Source organism: Dermacentor andersoni, chromosome 1 (genome assembly GCF_023375885.2).
Source record: "Dermacentor andersoni chromosome 1, qqDerAnde1_hic_scaffold, whole genome shotgun sequence".
In the NCBI taxonomy this organism is placed as follows: Eukaryota; Metazoa; Arthropoda; class Arachnida; order Ixodida; family Ixodidae; genus Dermacentor; species Dermacentor andersoni.
The window spans coordinates 310,746,415-310,765,736 of record NC_092814.1 but is presented as its reverse complement, the minus strand read 5'-3'; the positions used below and the strand labels follow the sequence as shown (position 1 = coordinate 310,765,736).

General features: G+C 47.5%; 1 protein-coding gene across 1 annotated transcript in view; it reads left to right on the top strand.

Moving 5' to 3' along the window:
- The window catches only part of LOC126548163 (bone morphogenetic protein 1-like), a 688,441-nt gene that overhangs the window by 404,632 nt on the left and 264,487 nt on the right, over positions 1-19,322 (top strand). Inside the window, exon 4 of the mRNA XM_050196288.2 lies at positions 13,483-13,603. Coding sequence (XP_050052245.1) covers positions 13,483-13,603 — 121 coding nt within the window. The remainder of the gene's footprint in view (positions 1-13,482; positions 13,604-19,322) is intronic.

The following is a 19,322-nucleotide window of genomic DNA, read 5'->3' as shown; positions in this document are numbered from 1 at the left end:
ATTCGCTGTAGGGGTTTGTGGCTCTCGCAAACCATACTGGAAGCCTCATGGGGCCGAGCATGGGAAGAAACGAGACAATGGCGGAATACTGGGCAGAACTAAGGCGGTACAGATGACCGGTGTGCTCGCGATGTAGTGCTATAATGCCAAGTCAGGGATGCTGGGCTGATTGTCCTTGCGCAACTGGAAAAGAATGAACTGTGGTAGTTCAGTCGCTTGTTGGATGACCCAGCATTCATGTTGAGGTCGGTCACGGGTGAAGAGAATTTAGCCGACAGTTAACAGTCGGCAGGTCAAAAAAAAAAATAATGCAGAGGACTATTCAAAAGGAATCTTTAGGCGCCAGCGCGGAAACAGTGTTGTCTGTCCCGAACCTCTGTCTTCTCGAATAATTTCTTTTTCTTCAAGCAAGCTGTCCTTGAGCCAAATGGAAGAGTTCTACGTAACGGACGCTGTCCTTTTAATGAGCATTGGCAGCCGGATGCTGAAGTCAGTGAAGAGGTAGTTGCTTATATATACTCCCCGTCATTCCTGCGTTTGCCAACTGCTGGCGAACGAACTAGGAAAGGGCGATTGAGTAAAATTGAGCCGAATTTCGTCCCTGGAACAAAATGAGCAACTTCTTTGCTATGGTATCGTATATTTATTTTTACATGTGGGCGGCATACTTTTGGAACCAGACGTAGGCAGACCAATCAGCTGAATAATTAGGCGAAGAGAGCCGCTTCCTTATTGCAAGACATTCACTCGGTGCGCACCGCTTTTGCACAATGCAGAGCGGGTCTTGCGCTGTTTCTCGCATGCCCACATGCCGTGCATGAATGTCATTCCTTAAGTTCTTCGAAAACGAATCATAACACGATTCGTGTCGCTACCACGGTACCCGCTATTTCGTTTGACGGTGGAGAGTACAACCAGTGAGTTATAGTTCACCCGTTAAATTAAGACTGTAAGTATGAAATAAATGTATTATCGTTCTATCAAAAATTGATTTTCTATTGAGTTCTATTAAAAAATTTTCCCCGTCATCCGACGGGGAAAGTGCTTGCTGCTGGCCGAGCGCTGCCGATGAGATAAAGAACGCCCTGCCGCTTCCTCGTCGCCATGCAGCCGACCTTGTTTGCCGAACGCACGCTTGAGAACAGCACAATGCAACTGCACAAACGCTCCGTCTCGTGGCTTTTTTTTTAATATTTCGCGGGCTTTCTTTGCAACCCAGAAGAAAGAACTACGTGAGACGTACCGTAGAGGAAACAACTCGATCGGTGGTTTCTGAAGATGCTCTACAAATCTGCGTATGACAATTGGGGTTCTTAACCAATAATTAAAAAGTTGGGTAATTAAACTTAATTATTGAGTTATGGGGAAAACAGAACATTGACTGAGTTACTATAGGCTATTGCGAATTGTATGCGTTCGGTTCAATTCGCTTCCGACGCGCCTTTCATTTTTAAGTTCTTGGCTCAAGTTATGTGGGACAGCCTGTATATGGTTAGTAAAAGCTTTGCTTAAACAAATAATTGCACAGCCTACATCCTCTCAATCATGCAACTGAACTTATGACGCAGTTCTGAAGGCAAGCTTAATTACTACCACTTCGGAAACCCAACGCTTCCGTTAGAGGGAAAAAAAAAACCGCTCACGAACAGGTACAATCAAATTGAATGAATGGTCCCTTTTCCTTCTGCTCCCTCCTGCTCTTTTCTCCTAAAACATTCTGCCTTCTAAATTGTGAGCAAGTAAATCAGACGAGAATAACAACGAACCAAGCAACAAAAGAAGAAAAAAAGAAAGAAAGCAGGAATGGCGCTTCACTACCGAACTGCCAGCCCCTTCCCCCTGCGATTGTGGCGCGCCAAACTGGAACCGGATGCTGTGTACACGACACCGAGTGCGTGTATTGCATCGTCCCCTTGATGACGTGATTTTTCTCCGCAGCCACTGCGGCAGCATCTGCCGGAGGGGGGCCCGCGAGGGGAACAACATCGTTTGTCTGTAGGCTCTCCTGGGTCCTGTAACATTTATGGCCGGCTATCGCGTATCCCAGAACCCTCCCCTATATAGTCTCCTCTTCCGGAAACGCGTAAGGCTGCGCATCGCCGTATCCGTGCACACGGCAGCACTTTATGTTTATTTTTTATTACTATTTGAAGCACACGGTGCTTCTTGCTGCGTGAGGGAAATAATTTTAGCGGTTGAAACGAGACCGGTGGATTACATCGATTCTCGACAGGCAAATGGGGCGCCCTTAATTTTGCGCCTGAGTGACGGATGCGATATATGTTTCAGAGTATGACATCGCTGTTGATATATGTATATGGGGAGCCGTTTCGAGCTGTCAGTAAGCAATATGCAAAAACTCTCCCAACCAAGTCCGTCCCATGCTAATTAAACTCCGTGATTAAGACGGTGGATCTCGCTCTCGGTGACGGGAAAAGGCAAACTTTTCAATCATATCAGGTGCAGAAATAGCTGAAGCGCTGATTGTCCAGAAGCTTTTTTGATCTACTGGCTATGACGTCGTATGTTGAGGAACAAATAAAGATAGATACGAAAGTTTCATGCCACAAAAGCCGATGCTACTCACAACATCTTTGATGAGCGATTTCTATATATTGAGCATTGTAGGTTGCGGTTTCGGTCACGAGCGCGGCGGCCGTATTCCGTTGGGGCAGAATGAAAGAACTCGTGTACCGTGCATTGGGTGCACATTTAAAGAACCGCAGATGGTCAAAAATTAACCCGGCGCCCCGTACAACGCCGTGCCTCATAATCAGATCGTGTTTTTTGGCACGTAAAACCCCATATATATATATATATATATATATATATATATATATATATATATATATATATATATATATATATATATATATATATATATATATATAATTTATCCGCGCTGAGGACGTTGTTGAAGGGAAGGACTGCGTCTAATTGAGAACGAGGAATATAGGTTTATTTACAGTATCTACATAAGGACGTTGCAGTTCATCAGTCTAGCATGACTGCGAGAGAAAGTACCCTGAGCAGCCGCACAACAGCGGTTTATAAACACTCGGTCCTCCCTCGATCCTAAGGTGAGGGAAACGTTCGACCAGTCATCGTAAACGAGCCGCCTCTCTGCGGGAGGGACACACACACACACTTCCGCACAGGTTCACGGCCCCCACCGACGTCAGACGGTCTTCTCAGAGCGCGGGGCTTACGTCAGGAAAGGCGCACCTTTTTCCGCGAGCTGACCCCCGCAGCGCGGCCGCCGGTGCTCCATTGTCTTGCGTATTGAAAGGCGCGTGGGAAGGGCCCTACGAAGACGTTCCCTCGGCAACTCCCCCGCGCGCGGCAGACCAGATCGGCGGTGGCGTGTTCAGTCATAAAGCCGGGTTCGTCGAACTCATCTCGGCAATCCCGCGACGCAGAGTGGCGGACGTGATGCATTGTAATGCGGACACAGTAGACTTAGTGAAGCCGTGTGGCTAGAGGGTTGCGGTGGCGTTCCAGGAAAAGTTGACGCCGCTGTCGCAACTGAGATAGCATTCTCGACAGGAAAGCAGCGAGCACAGCTTTTTCAAGAAAGGAAACGCAAGCAATGCAGATGACGATTATTGTTGTGTGGCAAATATACACCCCAAAGGGTGTACATTTGCCTAACGAAACGAAAATTTGCAACGAAAATTCGTATGCTTGCAAATGAAGCCATCAAAACTTTATGGAACACACCAAGCTTAAAGCATACACGTCTACACCGACTGGACCCATCCCTTCGACTTCGACCCCCATCTGGACTCTCTCGACTCGAAACAGCAGTATACTTTGCCGACTGTGGCTTGGTGTCGCCTACACAAGATCCTTCGCCTTCCGAATCGGTATGGACGACAGCGCGGCTTGCAGACACTGCGGCGGCGAGGAGACTATCGAACACGTGCTTTGCCACTGTCCTAGATACAGCGCGCACCGGCTGTCACTAGCGACCATGTTGGCACGCCTTGATGACAGGCCACTTTCAGAACAGTCAGTTTTGGAATGCCGACGTGAACTGTCGTCGCAGCAAAAGTCGGTCAAGGCTTTGTTGACTTTTCTACGTAACAGTAGCCTATTAGAAAGACTATAATGACCCCATTTCGCCCCTTCTCATATTTTTTTTTCTCACGCTTTTATTTTTGTCACGCTCTTCTTTCCGTCTTTACTTCCCCCTTTTCCCTTCCCCTAGTGCTGGGTAGCAAACCGGACGTTTTAAGTCTGGTTAATCTCCCTGCTTTTTTCTCATTTGCATTTCCCCCCTCGTAAGAGTGTAGGAAGTTAAAAAATTCAATTGTGGAGTTTAGCGAGCCAAAACTGCATAGTGGGCTATAAGGAGGGGCGTCGTAGTGGGCGGATCTGAGATAATATTGACCACCATGGGGTGATTAAACGTGCACCACACGTGCGGTACACGAGCGCTTTTGCATTCCGCCTCCTTCTGAGTATACGGCCGTGCCGCGTCCGGGAATTGAATCCGCGATGTCGCGCTCAGAAGCGCAACACTGTAGTCACTGAGCAACCGCGGCGAGTGACCTTTAAGAGGTCATATAAACGACGCCACGTAGAAGCAAAGTAGTTATCCTATATCGCTTGGCTGCAAGCATGCCGGTCAGCTGACCTCCTGGGATGCCCGTATTCTGAAAAGGAACTTTGAAACTGGTAGGAATGAAGAACTCCCAGACAAAGTTATTTGTTTGTGCTGAAAGCTTTACTGGAACGCTAGGATAACCCATATGAGCGGGCTGTTTCGAGCACGAGCAATTATCGCCGTATTAATGGAGGCGTCCGAGCTTTTTAGAGAAGCCTGCATGCAGAATCCGGATGCTCAAGGCACGGGGAGGCCTTACAAAAAGAAATAAAGAAAAAAATACTGAATAACACCAGGAAGCGGGTGGCCAGCTTCGGGTCGGGCGCGCATAATATATGCTATATCAGGCCGAAATTGAACGCTGCGGTGCGAAAAGGCTTGCATTATAAATTGAGCCCGATTTCCCCGCTCCACCATGTCCTATCCGCGCGTATTTTAATAGCCCGAGACGCACTACGAGAACACGGTCGTGTGACGTCCATTCTCTCTTACATCTGTGTACTGTCTGGCATGGTGGTGTTTCTTATTGCAGCATTCGGAGCGTTCATAATTGCTTAGAACCGCGGAACAGCGGCGTTCTTTAAGCACCGCTTTACTTGTACTACATCGCTGCAGCGCGTGTTAAGCTGCAGGGCGAGTATACATCTGGTTGGTAAGGTTACTGGAAGTTTGTTTGTGACGACAACGGGACACCGCAAGGAAAGCCTGACAACTGCGCTGCCTGATACGTACCTAACGCAACGGAGAGGTTGCTTATACAGCTAGTTCGTTGGCGGCATACATAGAAAAAAGAAAGTGATATTGATCCGCCCAACTATATAAAAATATGAAACCGATGACAACGCATAAATGTCGCGGATTTTGGCAACGGCGTCCGAAAAATGAGAAAACATGTGCGACAAATAGACGCGCGAATGGGGGCCTCTTGGAAAACAAATAGCGCCAACGGTCCCGCACCCTCGAACCGCTGCCGTCTTCTTGTCATATTTCGCGCGCCCGCGCCCCATGCGCCGCTTTACTGCATTCTTCGTTTCTATACGCGTATTTACGCGCTTCTCAAGAGCGCTCTGTAAGTCTCGTCATTCTCAGGCGCACGGTATTTTTTTTCTCCCTCCTTCGTGCACGAATGCCGCACACTTGTTTAACCGCACGACCGTCTCTCTCTCTCTCTCTTATTCGATACGTACACGCGCTCTCATGTGCACGCTTTCTTGTCCCTCGGTGTCTGGCGATGCTGTTTGTACAAACGTTTGCCCACCCTCGTATTGCCGTAAGTTTTCTTCTTCTCGACTCGATATACACGTCTCGTTCTGCGTCGCATGTACCATATACGCGAAGGGCGGGGGAGCCTACCAATTCGGTCTGGCTTCGACCGCGGCTTCCAAGTTTTGTTCAAGGTCCTTTTGTCGATTCTATACTGTTCGAAATCTGCAAAGTCAATAACGACTCCTGCGTCTGCTTTCTTTTTTTTTTTTCTTTCGCCCCACTGTTGTTGGTGTATACGCCGAAGCGCCGGGTCTCTTCTGCACGAGAGTCTCCGTGATCACGAAGCGTGGAAGACACCGGGAGCATAAACAAAGCCTAACGTCGGGTTTATCTATCCTCGGCGTCGCGCGGAACGGAAGTAAAACCCTGGTGTCGACTCGTCGAATGGAGCTTGAAGAAAAGCTGAAACTGCCGAATTTCTCTGCGTCTGCATGCGCCCCTGGCGTAAGCGCGTCGGCGCGTGGGCGTCGGCGTTGCACAGTGACCTGCGCTCTCTCCCTTAAGGAAAATGTTTTTCCTTCTAGCGGTGAGCTTTTCCTTAAAAACGCACGGCTGCTTTGTTGCTGCTAAATTTTCTCAGCAAGGTCGCATTTCGTGATCCGTATTGTCCAATATGAGATTTGACACTGTTACTTGCCTGGCTTGTGAAAAAAATAATATAACAAAATGTGAATTTGCCTTCCCCTGCGACCATCGCAGTAAATAATATCAAAAATATGGCAGCTATAACCTCACCTGGTCACTTCCAGCGCCTGCTTTATGGCAAAGCACAGCCTTTGAGATTGGCTTCCATTCATCGCTGGGGAAGTGCGATGTCGACATGAAGAGGACTTCGCATTTTTTCTTGACAAACAAAGCAGGTAACGGTGCCAGGTATTATATTGAATGACTGGAGCCTTAAAATGCGATATTCGTGCTAAATTTGAGCAAGAATGGAGCAGCGTTAAGTGTATAATATTGGCAAAGTTCTAAAGGGAAAAATGCAGGTAACTGTATAGAGACCAAGCGCCGGCTCTCCTCCAGCGCCACCCGTATCTGATATTTCGTCCGTGGCATGGTACTTGGACGACCATTTCGAGGAGAAATACTGGACTCACGGCGTGATCAGCGTGTCTTGCTGTGGCGTTAAAGGTTGTACAGCCCTTAAGTGACGGCTAATATTTAACAAAGCTGCCGCCCACGCGACTGCTTGCATGTTTGCGAGGTCAAGACGCGCGAGGGAAATATCGAATGTAGCGCCAATCAAAAGATTCCGAGTGCCTGAAAGGAGAAAGGCGGGGAGGTTGACCAGAAGGGAATATCTGGTTTGCTGCCGTATACGCTGTGGAACAGGCGGGGGGGGGAGGTACGAAGATAAGAAGAAAGTAGAGAGAAGGACGGTGAGCACAGACACACTATTACGGCCGGTCACGGTCATCGTAGACTATCGCATCTTTAGAGCCAAGCGCCAGCAAGCAGGGGGCGTAGAAAAGCAAACACCAGCGCTACTGGCAACTAACAACCATTTAATGAAAAGTACTGCATACCATACAGTTGACAGGTAAATGGTAGAGCATTGTCGTTAGCGCCACAGCGTTTCCTACAAGAACTCTTCTAGGTAGCGCTTCGATTATACCTGTGAGGAACAGGGCGTACGTAGTTCATGTGCTCTCATTATTGGTAGTAGTGGCAGCAGGATAGTATTCATGACGCTGCGACCGTATTCAGATGAGGCCCCAATGCAAGAACGCTCGTGTTCCGCGCTTTTGAGGAAAGCCGAGTGCTGTGAATTTATCCGGAGCCCTCACCAGCGGCGTCTCTTCTGTTCATTTGGCACATCACACCGTACCAATCAACCATTGTTTCAAACACGATGCCTTACGATAGTTGCTTGCTAGCAAGCCTACGCTGTCACGAGTGGTAGCACATGTTGATTCTGTCTTTGAAACTTTCGTCGGTAGCAATACCAAACGTATTGAACCGAAAGCGTGCTCGCGCGTCTATAATATTCTTATTACCGGCGCTAATCGATGCTAAGGTGCGAGCAAAAACAGCGAACGGACGACACCCTTGTCGCAGTTTGATCCCCTAAGCACGCTGCTCTCCGCTGTCGACGACAGTCCTGTCAAAGCTCGCGCATACCGAAACGGGGGTGACGTGTTTAAACGGCAGCGATGGACGTTTTAATCACGCTGTCAGCGCGAACCGAGACTTCTCCCACGGGATCGGGACCGTGTCGGCGGAACCGCCATTTATGAGTGGCAATGAAATAATGCCAGAGAACGCCGGTGTCGAAGCCAAAACGAGTGGGTTGCGTGGGAAGGAGGAGGAAGAAGTGAATGTATATATATATAGATCATAAAGTTTATGAGAGAGCGCTCGGTTCGCTCATCTCTCAGCGCTTTAATCGCACCAGTCCTAACCGCGATATGTAGAGATTTGCACTTCCGACTTCTCTCGGTACATGTGAGATTTATCGTGCTGCATGTCGCCAGCTACGACAATCGAATATTTCTGCGAGTATTCCGAGTTTTTCACCGCTTGGCTTAGAAGTACCGGGTTATGGAAAACCATGTAGGCAATAAGGAAACGACGTCAAGGTGTTTTGCAAGTGGGAATTCACATATATTTAGGTCGCCGCCGAAAACCTCAGAAACATGGGAATCTACGCATGAACGCTTTAAACTAACTACCTCAGACATAACGTTGCAGCTGCGGGATTGAAGCCCTCTAGGGAGCAGGCATGCTTGCTTCAACCCAGTTCCGAGATGTTCGTACACAAGGTCTACCACAAAAAGCACTGTGCTCCATATGAGTTCTTTTTTTTTATTATTGATCGCAGTGCTCGATTTAGGTGCACGTTAAAGAACCCCAGGTGGTCGAAATTTCCGGAGTCCCCCACTACGGCCTGCCTCATAATCAGAAGATGGTTTTGGCAGGTAAAACCCCATAATTTTTTTTTAATTGATCGCAATGCGTGATAGTTAAGGAAAATAAGTGTAACGATCGACGTATTTGGCTCATGTTTGCAGTCGAACATGTCAAAACTAGAGAGAGAAAGAGTTTAATGGAAACTGAAATTTCTCTCTCGAATGTACCCACTAAGTGGACATGCCTTGTGCGCACTCACTGGCTTCAGTTCCGGGATTGCAACGGGTTCATTAAAGTAAATAGTTTTTCTAATGTCCACCAGAGCGAATAAGAATGTCGCCGAAAGATGGCAAACTTCGCAATCGTTCTACCGCACAATTTTTTTTAACTCTTCGTTATTCGTATGACAGGTCACGGACAAATGCCAAAAAACACCAAGTTTGCCGTCTCGAGACTTGTACAGATCCCTCAGCAAGTCACGAACTTGATAAGTCAAGAAGAAGTCAATGTGGAAGGGATCTGAACAAAGATCCTGAAAAGACAAAATGTATTTTGTTTTACATGAGACTGTGACTTGTTGTATTCCTCAAGCTTTTGCCTAACCGCACGGTGTTCCTTGGAACTCTTAACTCTTCCTTTGAAACACTCATGTTGCGCACATATGTGTCGCGGTATCGATAAATTTTTGAAAGTTCGGGCCTGCATTTTCCACGTCCGTCCTCGTCCAGAGACCTGCGAAGATGTCGTATCAATGTTGAAGCTCATCTCATGCCACCTGGGGAGCTTTTTCTTAGGCGCTGCAACAATTATAACGCGTGTTTGTCCACGGACTGTGCCCGCATATTTCACACATGCCGGTTGGCAGCTCCGTAATGCAGAGCCTTGTTTGAATCAACGATGAACCGGCTGATTCCTGGACCTACGCTCAGGCGCGCAGTGACGATGCACGACCTGCATGTCCTGTAGGAGAAAGTGTTGTATCAGGTTGAACGCGCGCAAACGTACAAATGATAAGTATGACGGGATCACTTCGTTTCCTCACGCCGCAGCAGGCGTCCGCCGTACTGAAGCTCATTTTGATCGACTGCTCTGGATTTGACAACAACAACAACAACAACAACAACAACAAAGTTGTAGCAGTATCACTATATTCGTATGTGGAACTGAGAAACAACAAAGTCTCTACCACTTCTACCAACTGTAGACTGCCGATGCAATGCCCACTCAAACAGAGTAAGAGTCATGAGAGTGTAGTGAATGGCGGAGCAAAGTTAACTAGACGAGCGCGATAAATTGTGGGCAAACGACGTCAGTTAGGTACAGCTAGATTCACAAAAAAAAAAAAAAATACCGCACTAGGGCGGATTCGTCGATGGCAGACTAATTTCAGCTGCGGTGGCTGAGGCAGATCGACTTCTTTTTCTTTTTTCTTTCTTATTTCCAGTGATAAATCGCTTGGTTTGACCGACTCCGGCGTACAAACACGCAGGGTTTCTGTTTCGCATCAGCGAATAAACGCTTTAAATTACGGCTAGCGAGCTGGTAACCTGCTCGGCTAATAAATGCCTTGGAAGATATTGTCCTCTGCCAGGCCTAGAACTAGGTCGTCCAGGACAACCATAGCTTTTGCCTGTATATCATGGGAAGGTGAAGCAGAAGTAGTAATTGACTATGTTGAAGCAAGAACATCTAAATTATCAACGAGCTGACGAGTGATCGTGGCGGAAGGCGTGGCTGAAAACGTGTGGTTGCACAGAAGCGCTATAGCCCAACTTCCACTGGAAGAGAGGGGTGCGAGAGAAGCGGACGGTATTTTTTTTTTTGGCATGTTGACTTTATCTTATATATATGGCTGGACAGGACCAATAAACGAACGGGAATGCATAACGCTGCTTAGCCTATGCGCGTAAGTGGTCGTATGCAGTCGAATTTTGCGTACGATATACTTCAACCTCACTATAGCTTGTCGATGTGTGTTGTGTAGGAGTATATATCAATGGTGGCGGCCGGATGTTAGAACTCCGATTCATTTGGGTATTCAGAAGCAAATTCCCGAAGTTTCGAGCCTATATAAGCCTTCTCGTTTCCCGATGATGCGACAGACCGAAATCTAGAATCGAGGGCTATGGAACATGCAGGCGCTTGTCTAACGCACGCACGGAAGTCGAATGGATCACTTTAGCGCATACTGTTACGTACGCTTAGTGGCCGATGTGGGCCTACAACATCCGCCTTTAAGGAACCGAGGCGGATGATGCCCCCTTTATCCCCGTCGAGTGATTGATTTGCCGCGTGCGACGTGGCCTGGGAACAGATTAAGCCACCGTCGGGGAAGGACTTCTTAGAAATCAAGTAAAAGAGGGAAGAAACGCAAAGGCTATTTTAGCATTCACGCCAAGTCAGCCAAGTCATTTGTTCTTTTTTTTTTTTTTGCTGCCGTTACTACTTTTTTTTTTTTCTGCGCACGCGTGAGCTCACTTGTATAGTACACGCCTGAATCGGTAGGCTTATGGAATTCGCGTGCAGAGGCTTGAAAGGAGGCCTCCAAAGCCACGTAGGTTCGCGTGGCAGTCATGGCATGCTTTACAGGCCCCGCACCAGCGCACGGCCCGTTGGATTAACTTGATCCGTGGTTCAGTGGCAAGTTTTTTTTTTTTTCACTCTTGCGTCTTTTTTTTTTATATCTAAGGCCGCTCACATACGCGCTAGCGTTCGCCCCCTGTCCGGTACCGCACTTCATCATTTACTGTCGCTGCCGCCCTCCTTTACTTCCGCCCTATCGGAACGGGGTGTGTCTATGTTCTGCTGGTGCAATCCCTAGCATGCTGTTTCGGTGCATTGAAGAGGGATAACGGCACTGCCTGAGCGCTAAATCCGCGCACCACCAGCCATATGTTAACAAAATAACGAGTTCAGGACGGCACTTAAATACACTCGCTTGAACCATGCAGGTTCTGTATAGAGCCAATATGATGCATTTGTATAGTCGTGCTTGTCTTTCGTCTAAACGCTCGACAAAGCTTACTTGTGTTCAGCCTATCGATGTTTATCGTTGTCTTCTCAATAGTTTGTCTTCATCATTTTTTTCTTTCTTTCTGTTTTTCATCGCTGAGGACTATAATCGGCCCTAAACGCCAAGTGTGGTGGAACGCGTGCCTTGGTATTTGTACATGCGCTCGTTGCTTCGGCTGAGCGCCACTGTGCAGTTGATAATTAGGCGCGGCCTAAAGCGACATTGGAAATCGCTGAACAGCGAGGGCTTTGTTACGGCCCTGCGCACGCGTGGATTTCACGACGGGAGAGCTTTAACTGTGGTTATTTATTTATTTATTTTTGTTAATCCAGCCCGTCCTCTTAGTGCTTGGGCGAGCCTCAAATGAGCGTTACATGCGTGGTTCGTCTCAGTTCACCCTTTGCAGAACAAAATGTTGAAGCTTGTGAGAGAGGTCACGTGGCCAACTCCGGAGAGCGGCCGAGCTTTCGTGCATTAAGTTTCAGTGGAGCGTGACACGTTCAGCCCCGAGAAAAGGGCGCGTGAGTATGCGCTGCCAACAAGAGGCGCCGCCAGTATATGGATTCCTTCTTTGTTTCGTTCTTTCTTCTCTTGCCCTACGTAGGCCCCACTAGCATTCACTTCGACAGCGGTGGCCTCGGCCTAAAGCGCTTTTGTCCTGGGCTCTAAGTTTGTGCATATATAGTACTAAACCATTTTTTCTTTCTGCACTTTAGCCAATTTTTATCTGTAACGATACACCCTTCTGTAGCTTTTGTATAGGAGCGATATCAACGCGGAAGTTTCGATCCTCTTCCTGGTCCTGGGGACGCTGATCCAAACTGAAACTTAAGAGAAATGAAGTGTACGGGACTCCTCGATCACCAGCAGGTAGTGGAAACGTACTAGCGACAGCTGCGCGGATTCGTTGGCGACAGCAAAGAACAGTCTTTGCGAGAGGAACGCTGAGGATGACACACACCTCGATTTTAAACTGGTGCAACATGAGAGCGGGCATACACGAACAGATGCGCGTATCACGCTGCCGTTCGCGTGGCGAGAGGGTCGCGCACATCTGTTGCCAGTGGCGCCCACATATACGCGGCAGCCTGAATATAAAATGCTTTTCTACTATTCGTGCCATATGAACGTCCCCTTCTTCCGCCCTTGAATTTTCACTTCCATCCACTGAACACAACTTTCCTGTACGTGCATGGTCAGTGTTAGAATATTTGTGTCTTGCATGACGCAGTTTTCTCGCATAAGTTTCATCTCATCTTTATACCAACACGCATGAAGCATCGCTAGAGAGCCCTTACAGACCCCTCGCAAAGGCTGCGGGAAGCAGACGCAGATCTTTGACTGGCGACTCGGGAAACGCAGCGTTGCCGGCGCCCGTGGAAATAACACAAGCGCGTGGAAACTTATCGCACCTTCGCACTCCAGTGGGGCATAAAGCCTTGAACTCGCGTGAATATAAATCATGACGAGGACCGGAGAACAAGCACAAAGTGGGTGTATTGTTGCTCTCGTTAATTGAAGCGCAGAAGACAGCAGCGCGAATTAGAACGAGTGCATGAAGCTCATCCCATAGCTTTTCTAGCGCTGTGGGATCAGTAATCCGGACGCTGTTGTTTGCTGCAGTAAAGAAGCCATTACGTTCTGTTGGCGAATATAATGCCAGAGTGTTACAAGTGGTTCAGCTGTGTTCGACTACTCGGAGCCGCGACTGACATGACGTGTTGCTGCTCTCTTTGCGACGCAGGGGACCACCGAGCGCTGTTCAAGCAAGCGATGCGCCACTGGGAGAACCACACGTGTATCAAGTTCGTGGAGCGTGGGCCCGAACACCAGCACTACATCGTCTTCACCGAGAGGCCCTGCGGGTGAGATTAAGTTCCGCGAGGGGACTTACTGCTGATGGAGCACTTGTCCTTGAAGGCGGCGCTATAAGTGTCTGTCTGTCTGTCTGTCTGTCTGTCTGTCTGTCTGTCTGTCTGTCTGTCTGTCTGTCTGTCTGTCTGTCTGTCTGTCTGTCACTCACTCACTCACTCACTCACTCACTCACTCACTCACTCACTCACTCACTCACTCACTCACTCACTCACTCACTCACTCACTCACTCACTCACTCACTCACTCGCTCACTCACTCACTCACTCACTCACTCACTGTGTTGTGTTTTTGCGGTGCGCAGCAGCGTCCTGTGCCTCTAGTGCGTGCAGACAGAGACCGAAACAAAGACAAGCGAAACAAAGGCGAAGCATTGTTTGCAATAGCAAATTATTAGGCAGCCGTACGCAGTGAGGTGATTAGTTTTATCAGCTGTATAGACGGCTGTAAGCATTCGCTTACTAACTAAATTAACAAGCACGGTGTCATTCACGCACAGGCAAACATGAACACGTGTCACTCGATGTTCGCGGATACACGCTGTGAAAAATGCTGGCGTGAAGTGCGACAGCAGTGCCTCCTTGCTCCCTCTCGCTTCAAAGCGAACTAGGCGAGCCAGAGCACAGAGCACACCAAACCATCGGCTATAGTGGGTGTCCGATCTAAGTTTAGCCAAGCTGTTTAACGAAAAAAAATATTTTTTTTTTAGAAAACGTGGTGCACGATACAGTGATCAAGCCTACGATATTTGGTCGTCAAATGGTTTGGCGACCAAACACCGTAGGTCTTAGGATCGTATCGTGCAACGTGTTCTTTAAAATCTTTTTTCTTTCGTTGACTAGTTTGGGTGACGTCAGCTTGGACACCCCGTACAGGGCGGGCTAGCCTTCGAACCCACTGCAGATTACCTCCGAGATAGGAGGCGCGGACGCGCTGAGCCGCGCCGTGCGCAGCCGCGGCCGGTGTAGAAGCGAAGACGCGCGCTACGTCGAAGGCTCAGGTAATTAGGTGCACAGCTTTACTGACTGGTAGCGTTTCACTTTTGTCGTGCTTAGTTAGTTGTACGGGGTGTTTTATTTTATTGTTAGCAGAATTTTTCAAGATCAACCGTGAAATGTAGCACAATTCTACTTCTTGTTGAGCTAGATTACTCTCAGAACCAGACATGACTTGCACGAAAATGTAAGCGAATATTTGTCTAGTCAATAATTGTTTTCTTCATTAACTTTTAAACCAAATAATTTACGCCACATGTTGCAATTCACGAATTGTATCCGGTGACTTCTGAAGTCGTACGCGCTTGTATAAGTCTTCGAACGAAATTTCAGGATGATCCAGTTTAGAGATATCCGTTCCCAAAGTTTGCGACGAAATGCATTGGTGTTCCAGTAACTTTTGATCTTCAGTGCATCGAAAGATGTTTTGTTAAACGAGTAAGTGGGACAACAGTGCATTTGTGCGGCAAATTTGACTGCGCTTATCTCAATACTGGCGCTAGTTTCAAGATTCGTTCCAAGGGGATGTGCCTGGTGAAACCGCTGGCTTCAATGCGTGCGTTGCATTATGTGTGCCAAAGTAATCAGTTGAACGTTGCAAGTTAATTCGTTCATTAGTTAATTAATTGAAAAGTTAATTGATGAAATCTTGTTCATAGTCAATTACACGTATTGATTTCCAGTGTAGGTAATGTACACATCGCCGAGTATTCCAGTTCAGTCAGTAGACTTGGGCTAAGTGCATCCAGCGGTTTTTTTTAAATTTGGTTAATCTTAAAAGAAAACACCCGGCATATCAAGTGCGCATCGCTCGCATACAGGTGACAGGACCAAAAGTCGAAGAACTGTGCCACGTGTGTAAGTCTCATGCGCTTTCCTCAGGGCACATGTTTTATCCCATCGCACGAAGGGAGGACAGATCATATGTAGGCGTATAAAAGAACTGCGCAGAAAAAGTATTACCCCTGATTCTAAGTGTGTTAGGCTTGCCATGATGGATCGAGACACTGTGTACGAACGGTCTGCATTTTTTAGCGTGCCTTCGTCTCAACTCTCAATCATAGTTTTACCTTTCAGCGTAACCTGGTTCTGATCTGGATCACGTAGCGTTCCTATCTGCACGTTAGTTGGTTGTTACCATGTGTGCTTGTTACTTGTGTATACTTCCTGTGCGTGTGTTCTATGTATGTATGAGTGTGTGTCCTTTCCTGTACCATCCTTGTCATCCGGAGTACATGCTAGACGTATGGACAAGCAGATATATCCAGTATCCGTTAATGAATTTATCTCTTTATTTTCCTAATGTTTCCATCTAGCTGAGTTTCAGACTCTCTCGTTTCATTTTTTTCTTTGATGCGATGAACAAACATTGTGTCTGCAAACAGACGCCCAGTGTTTAACACTCAGTCAGAGTCGTTTTCATCATCATGCTCACTATGATCAAATAAGCCGATACTAGTGTGTTGCTCAGGCGGAAATGTTCGAAGCGCTTGCTTCTTCTCTGTTTTAATTCCTGAATTGACACAAAAGTCTGTCGTTAAACGCACGCAAGAAATTCTAGACCGAGAGAATATGAGGGCTAAGGAGTTGTGAAGGAACGAAATAAGTTAAAGCACTTTAAGAAATTAAGGCTGCTGAAACGACAACCAAACAAGAAAATGTTTTAGACAGAGAACCACACTGACACATGATATTTAAAAAAATACGAAACACACACACACACGCACACACACGCACACACACGCACACACACGCACACACACGCACACACACGCACACACACGCACACACACACAGACACACACACACACACACACACACACACACACACACACACACACACACACACACACACACACACACGCGCGCGCGCGCGCGCACGCGCTCACACACACAAAAGAAAATATCAAAAACATCAAGCGCATATGATACTACATAGCGTCATTTTATACTTGATTGCATTCTCAAAAATATTTTATGCGCAAGGCCAACATACACATTACAAAGGGGAACGCTAGTGGACCTTGAGATATTTCTGGAAGAGACAAATATACTTTGAAAATATTTATTACAGTTTGTACCGTTCGGTGATGTGTGTCGTGTGACTTTATCTTTGGCTCCTTTCTGTGAAGTTAGTTTGTGTGCCTTTCCATGACCTCATTTGCGTATTCTATGGCGACAGCAATTATAAGGACACTCAAGGCGCATTTCTGCCGTCGGCGTCGGAATAGCCGTGATGTTCCGTATAAAGTCTAAGTGCGATAAAATTGTCGCCGCGTGCCGTATGCTGTGTGAGTGAAAGCGTGTGAGGGGGAGCCGGCGGACGCGGTTCAATCTGGAGGGCTGCGCGAGCAAGGAAAGGGGGGGGGGGGGGGGGGGCGATAGCGCGCTCTTCGGTCACGCGCGACGCGCCAGGGGTGAGGCGAGGGAGTGGAGAGGGGGAGGGGTGTTCTTCTCCGGCAGCTACTGCTGCTTACGGCGCGGTGGTGCGGGCGCCGTATCTTGAAAGCGATCTGCGACGTGGCCAAAGTGCGCGGCTGCGCGGGCCTCATCTTCAAAGCGATCTGCGACGTTTGCAGAGTGCGCGTAGTGCCGGTAGCTTCGTATGCGCTGCGCTTTCGACGTTTTGTTCGCGTTGAAGCGGGAGATGCGAGAAGGTCAAATCGCTCGTTGCTGCTGCCGCGATTCCTCACTCCAGCGTTTTCACAGCGAGTTTCCGCGGTCATCGAGCGTGATGTGTTCATGTTTACTGTGCGCGAGTGACACCAGGCTTGTTAGTAAGTGAACGTTTACAAGCTTATACGGCCGAGAAAACTACTATCCTTACTTCGTATAGCTATATCCTGATTTGCTATCGCAATCGATGCTTCGCCTTTCGGGCGAAACTGCAACTTTTTTTGTGTGTGTGTGTGTGTGTGTGTGTGTGTGTGTGTGCGTGTGTGTGTGTGTGTGTGTGTGTGTGTGTGTGTGTGTGTGTGCGTGTGTGTGTGTGTGTGTGTGTGTGTGTGTGTGTGTGTGTGTGTGTGTGTGTGTGAGAGAGAGAGAGAGAGAGAGCTGCACGCAACATCGCAGCGTGTTTAAGTGACCTCTATTGCGAAGTCTAGTGCATTTATGTCACCCGCCTCATATTCTGACTTTTTCATTCATGTTACATTTACTTTGTTTACTGCGGAGTCGTTCCTTTCATCGTTGGTGTGCATTCGTTCTATATGAAAAAGAGTAGCCCGCGCCGCTCGAAGGCGCCGGCATCTCATGAATATCATGTATTAATAAGAAGCGTTCGAGCGTATGCACACTAGTGACATTTTGAAGGTAATGCTTCAGCGCTTTTTTTTTTGTTAGATCTACATACAGAAAAAAAAAACTTCACGCACTGCTCTCCTTTCAACGCCTCGATAACGCCGCGGTACAAGAGCAGTCCCTGAATGCAGCGCACGATTTCTCTGCGCTCTGAACTCGACATGCGATTCCCGCTTCTGCTCGGCATAGGGTGAGAAGTTGAACAAGTAAACGCGCGATGTACACGTGCGAAACAAACAAACAAAAAAACAAAGCCCTTACGTTAAAATTGTTCGTAAGAGCAAATTTCAGCGAATTTCTATGCTGGGCTTAATACCAGCGAAGGCGGCCGGCCAATGGCAAAATAAGAGCACTCCCAAGCGAAAAAAGCTTTGTGAATTTAACCCCTGGTTCTCCACAAACTAGGGGCGAGGAATCAGTGTGCCGAATTTCTGGCAGAAATTGTACCTTCCTCGATCCGCTCCCCCCCCCTCCCCCAGCTTAAACTAGGACTTCTCTCGGCCATATCGGCATCTCAGCGCTCCTCTGCGCACTTTAGTGAATACCAGCATCATTGCTACTAAAATACTGGGAATGTTAGTCCAAGCGTCTGCACGTACACACGCCAGGTACGCACTGTCACGCACGTGCGTTAAAGTAAAAAGCTGTATCTCGTTACTCCTTCAAAAGCACGTTTTTAGGAATATAGAGTATCCGTGAACTCATTAACGGTGCAGAACCAATCTTTTCCTTTCTTTTGTTCTGAAGATAAGTCACTCCTGCGTTTCTTTTCATAGATTTTTTTTAATTACCGGAGGCACTAATTTTATTCCGCTTGGAAGAAAGGAAAGAAATGCTAGCGCTACAACAACGCAACGCCATCTCTAAATGACACGCAAATAATGTAACATGATCTGCTCGAACTAAATTTTATCATTGAGAGGTTGCGCTCGACAGCTATATACAGATGTATGACAGGGCCATGAAATTGTAGTGCTACCAGACATTCACCCTGCTGATCTTTAAGCCGTCCTTGGCAAAACGTGAATGGTAAGTTGGCAGATTTAATTTTGCTGAAGGTATTTCTTTTCTTTTGCACTGGACGAAAAGTTAAATGAATCCGATATCGATCGTGTGACGGGGCTAAGTTGCTTCTGCTATCCTTGACAAACTGCATCAAATGTGTATAATTACGTCAAGCAGCGAACGAACCTTCCATGCACACATCACCTTCGATGAATAAAGGCGTCAGGCAGGAAGATACTATCTCTCCAATGCTATTCACAGCGTGTTTACAGGAGGTATTCAGAGACCAGGATTGGGGATAATTGGGGATAAGATTTAATGGAGAATACCTCAGTAACTTGCGATTCGCTGATGATATTGCCTTGCTTAGTAACTCAGGGGACCAATTGCAATGCATGCTCACTGACCTGGA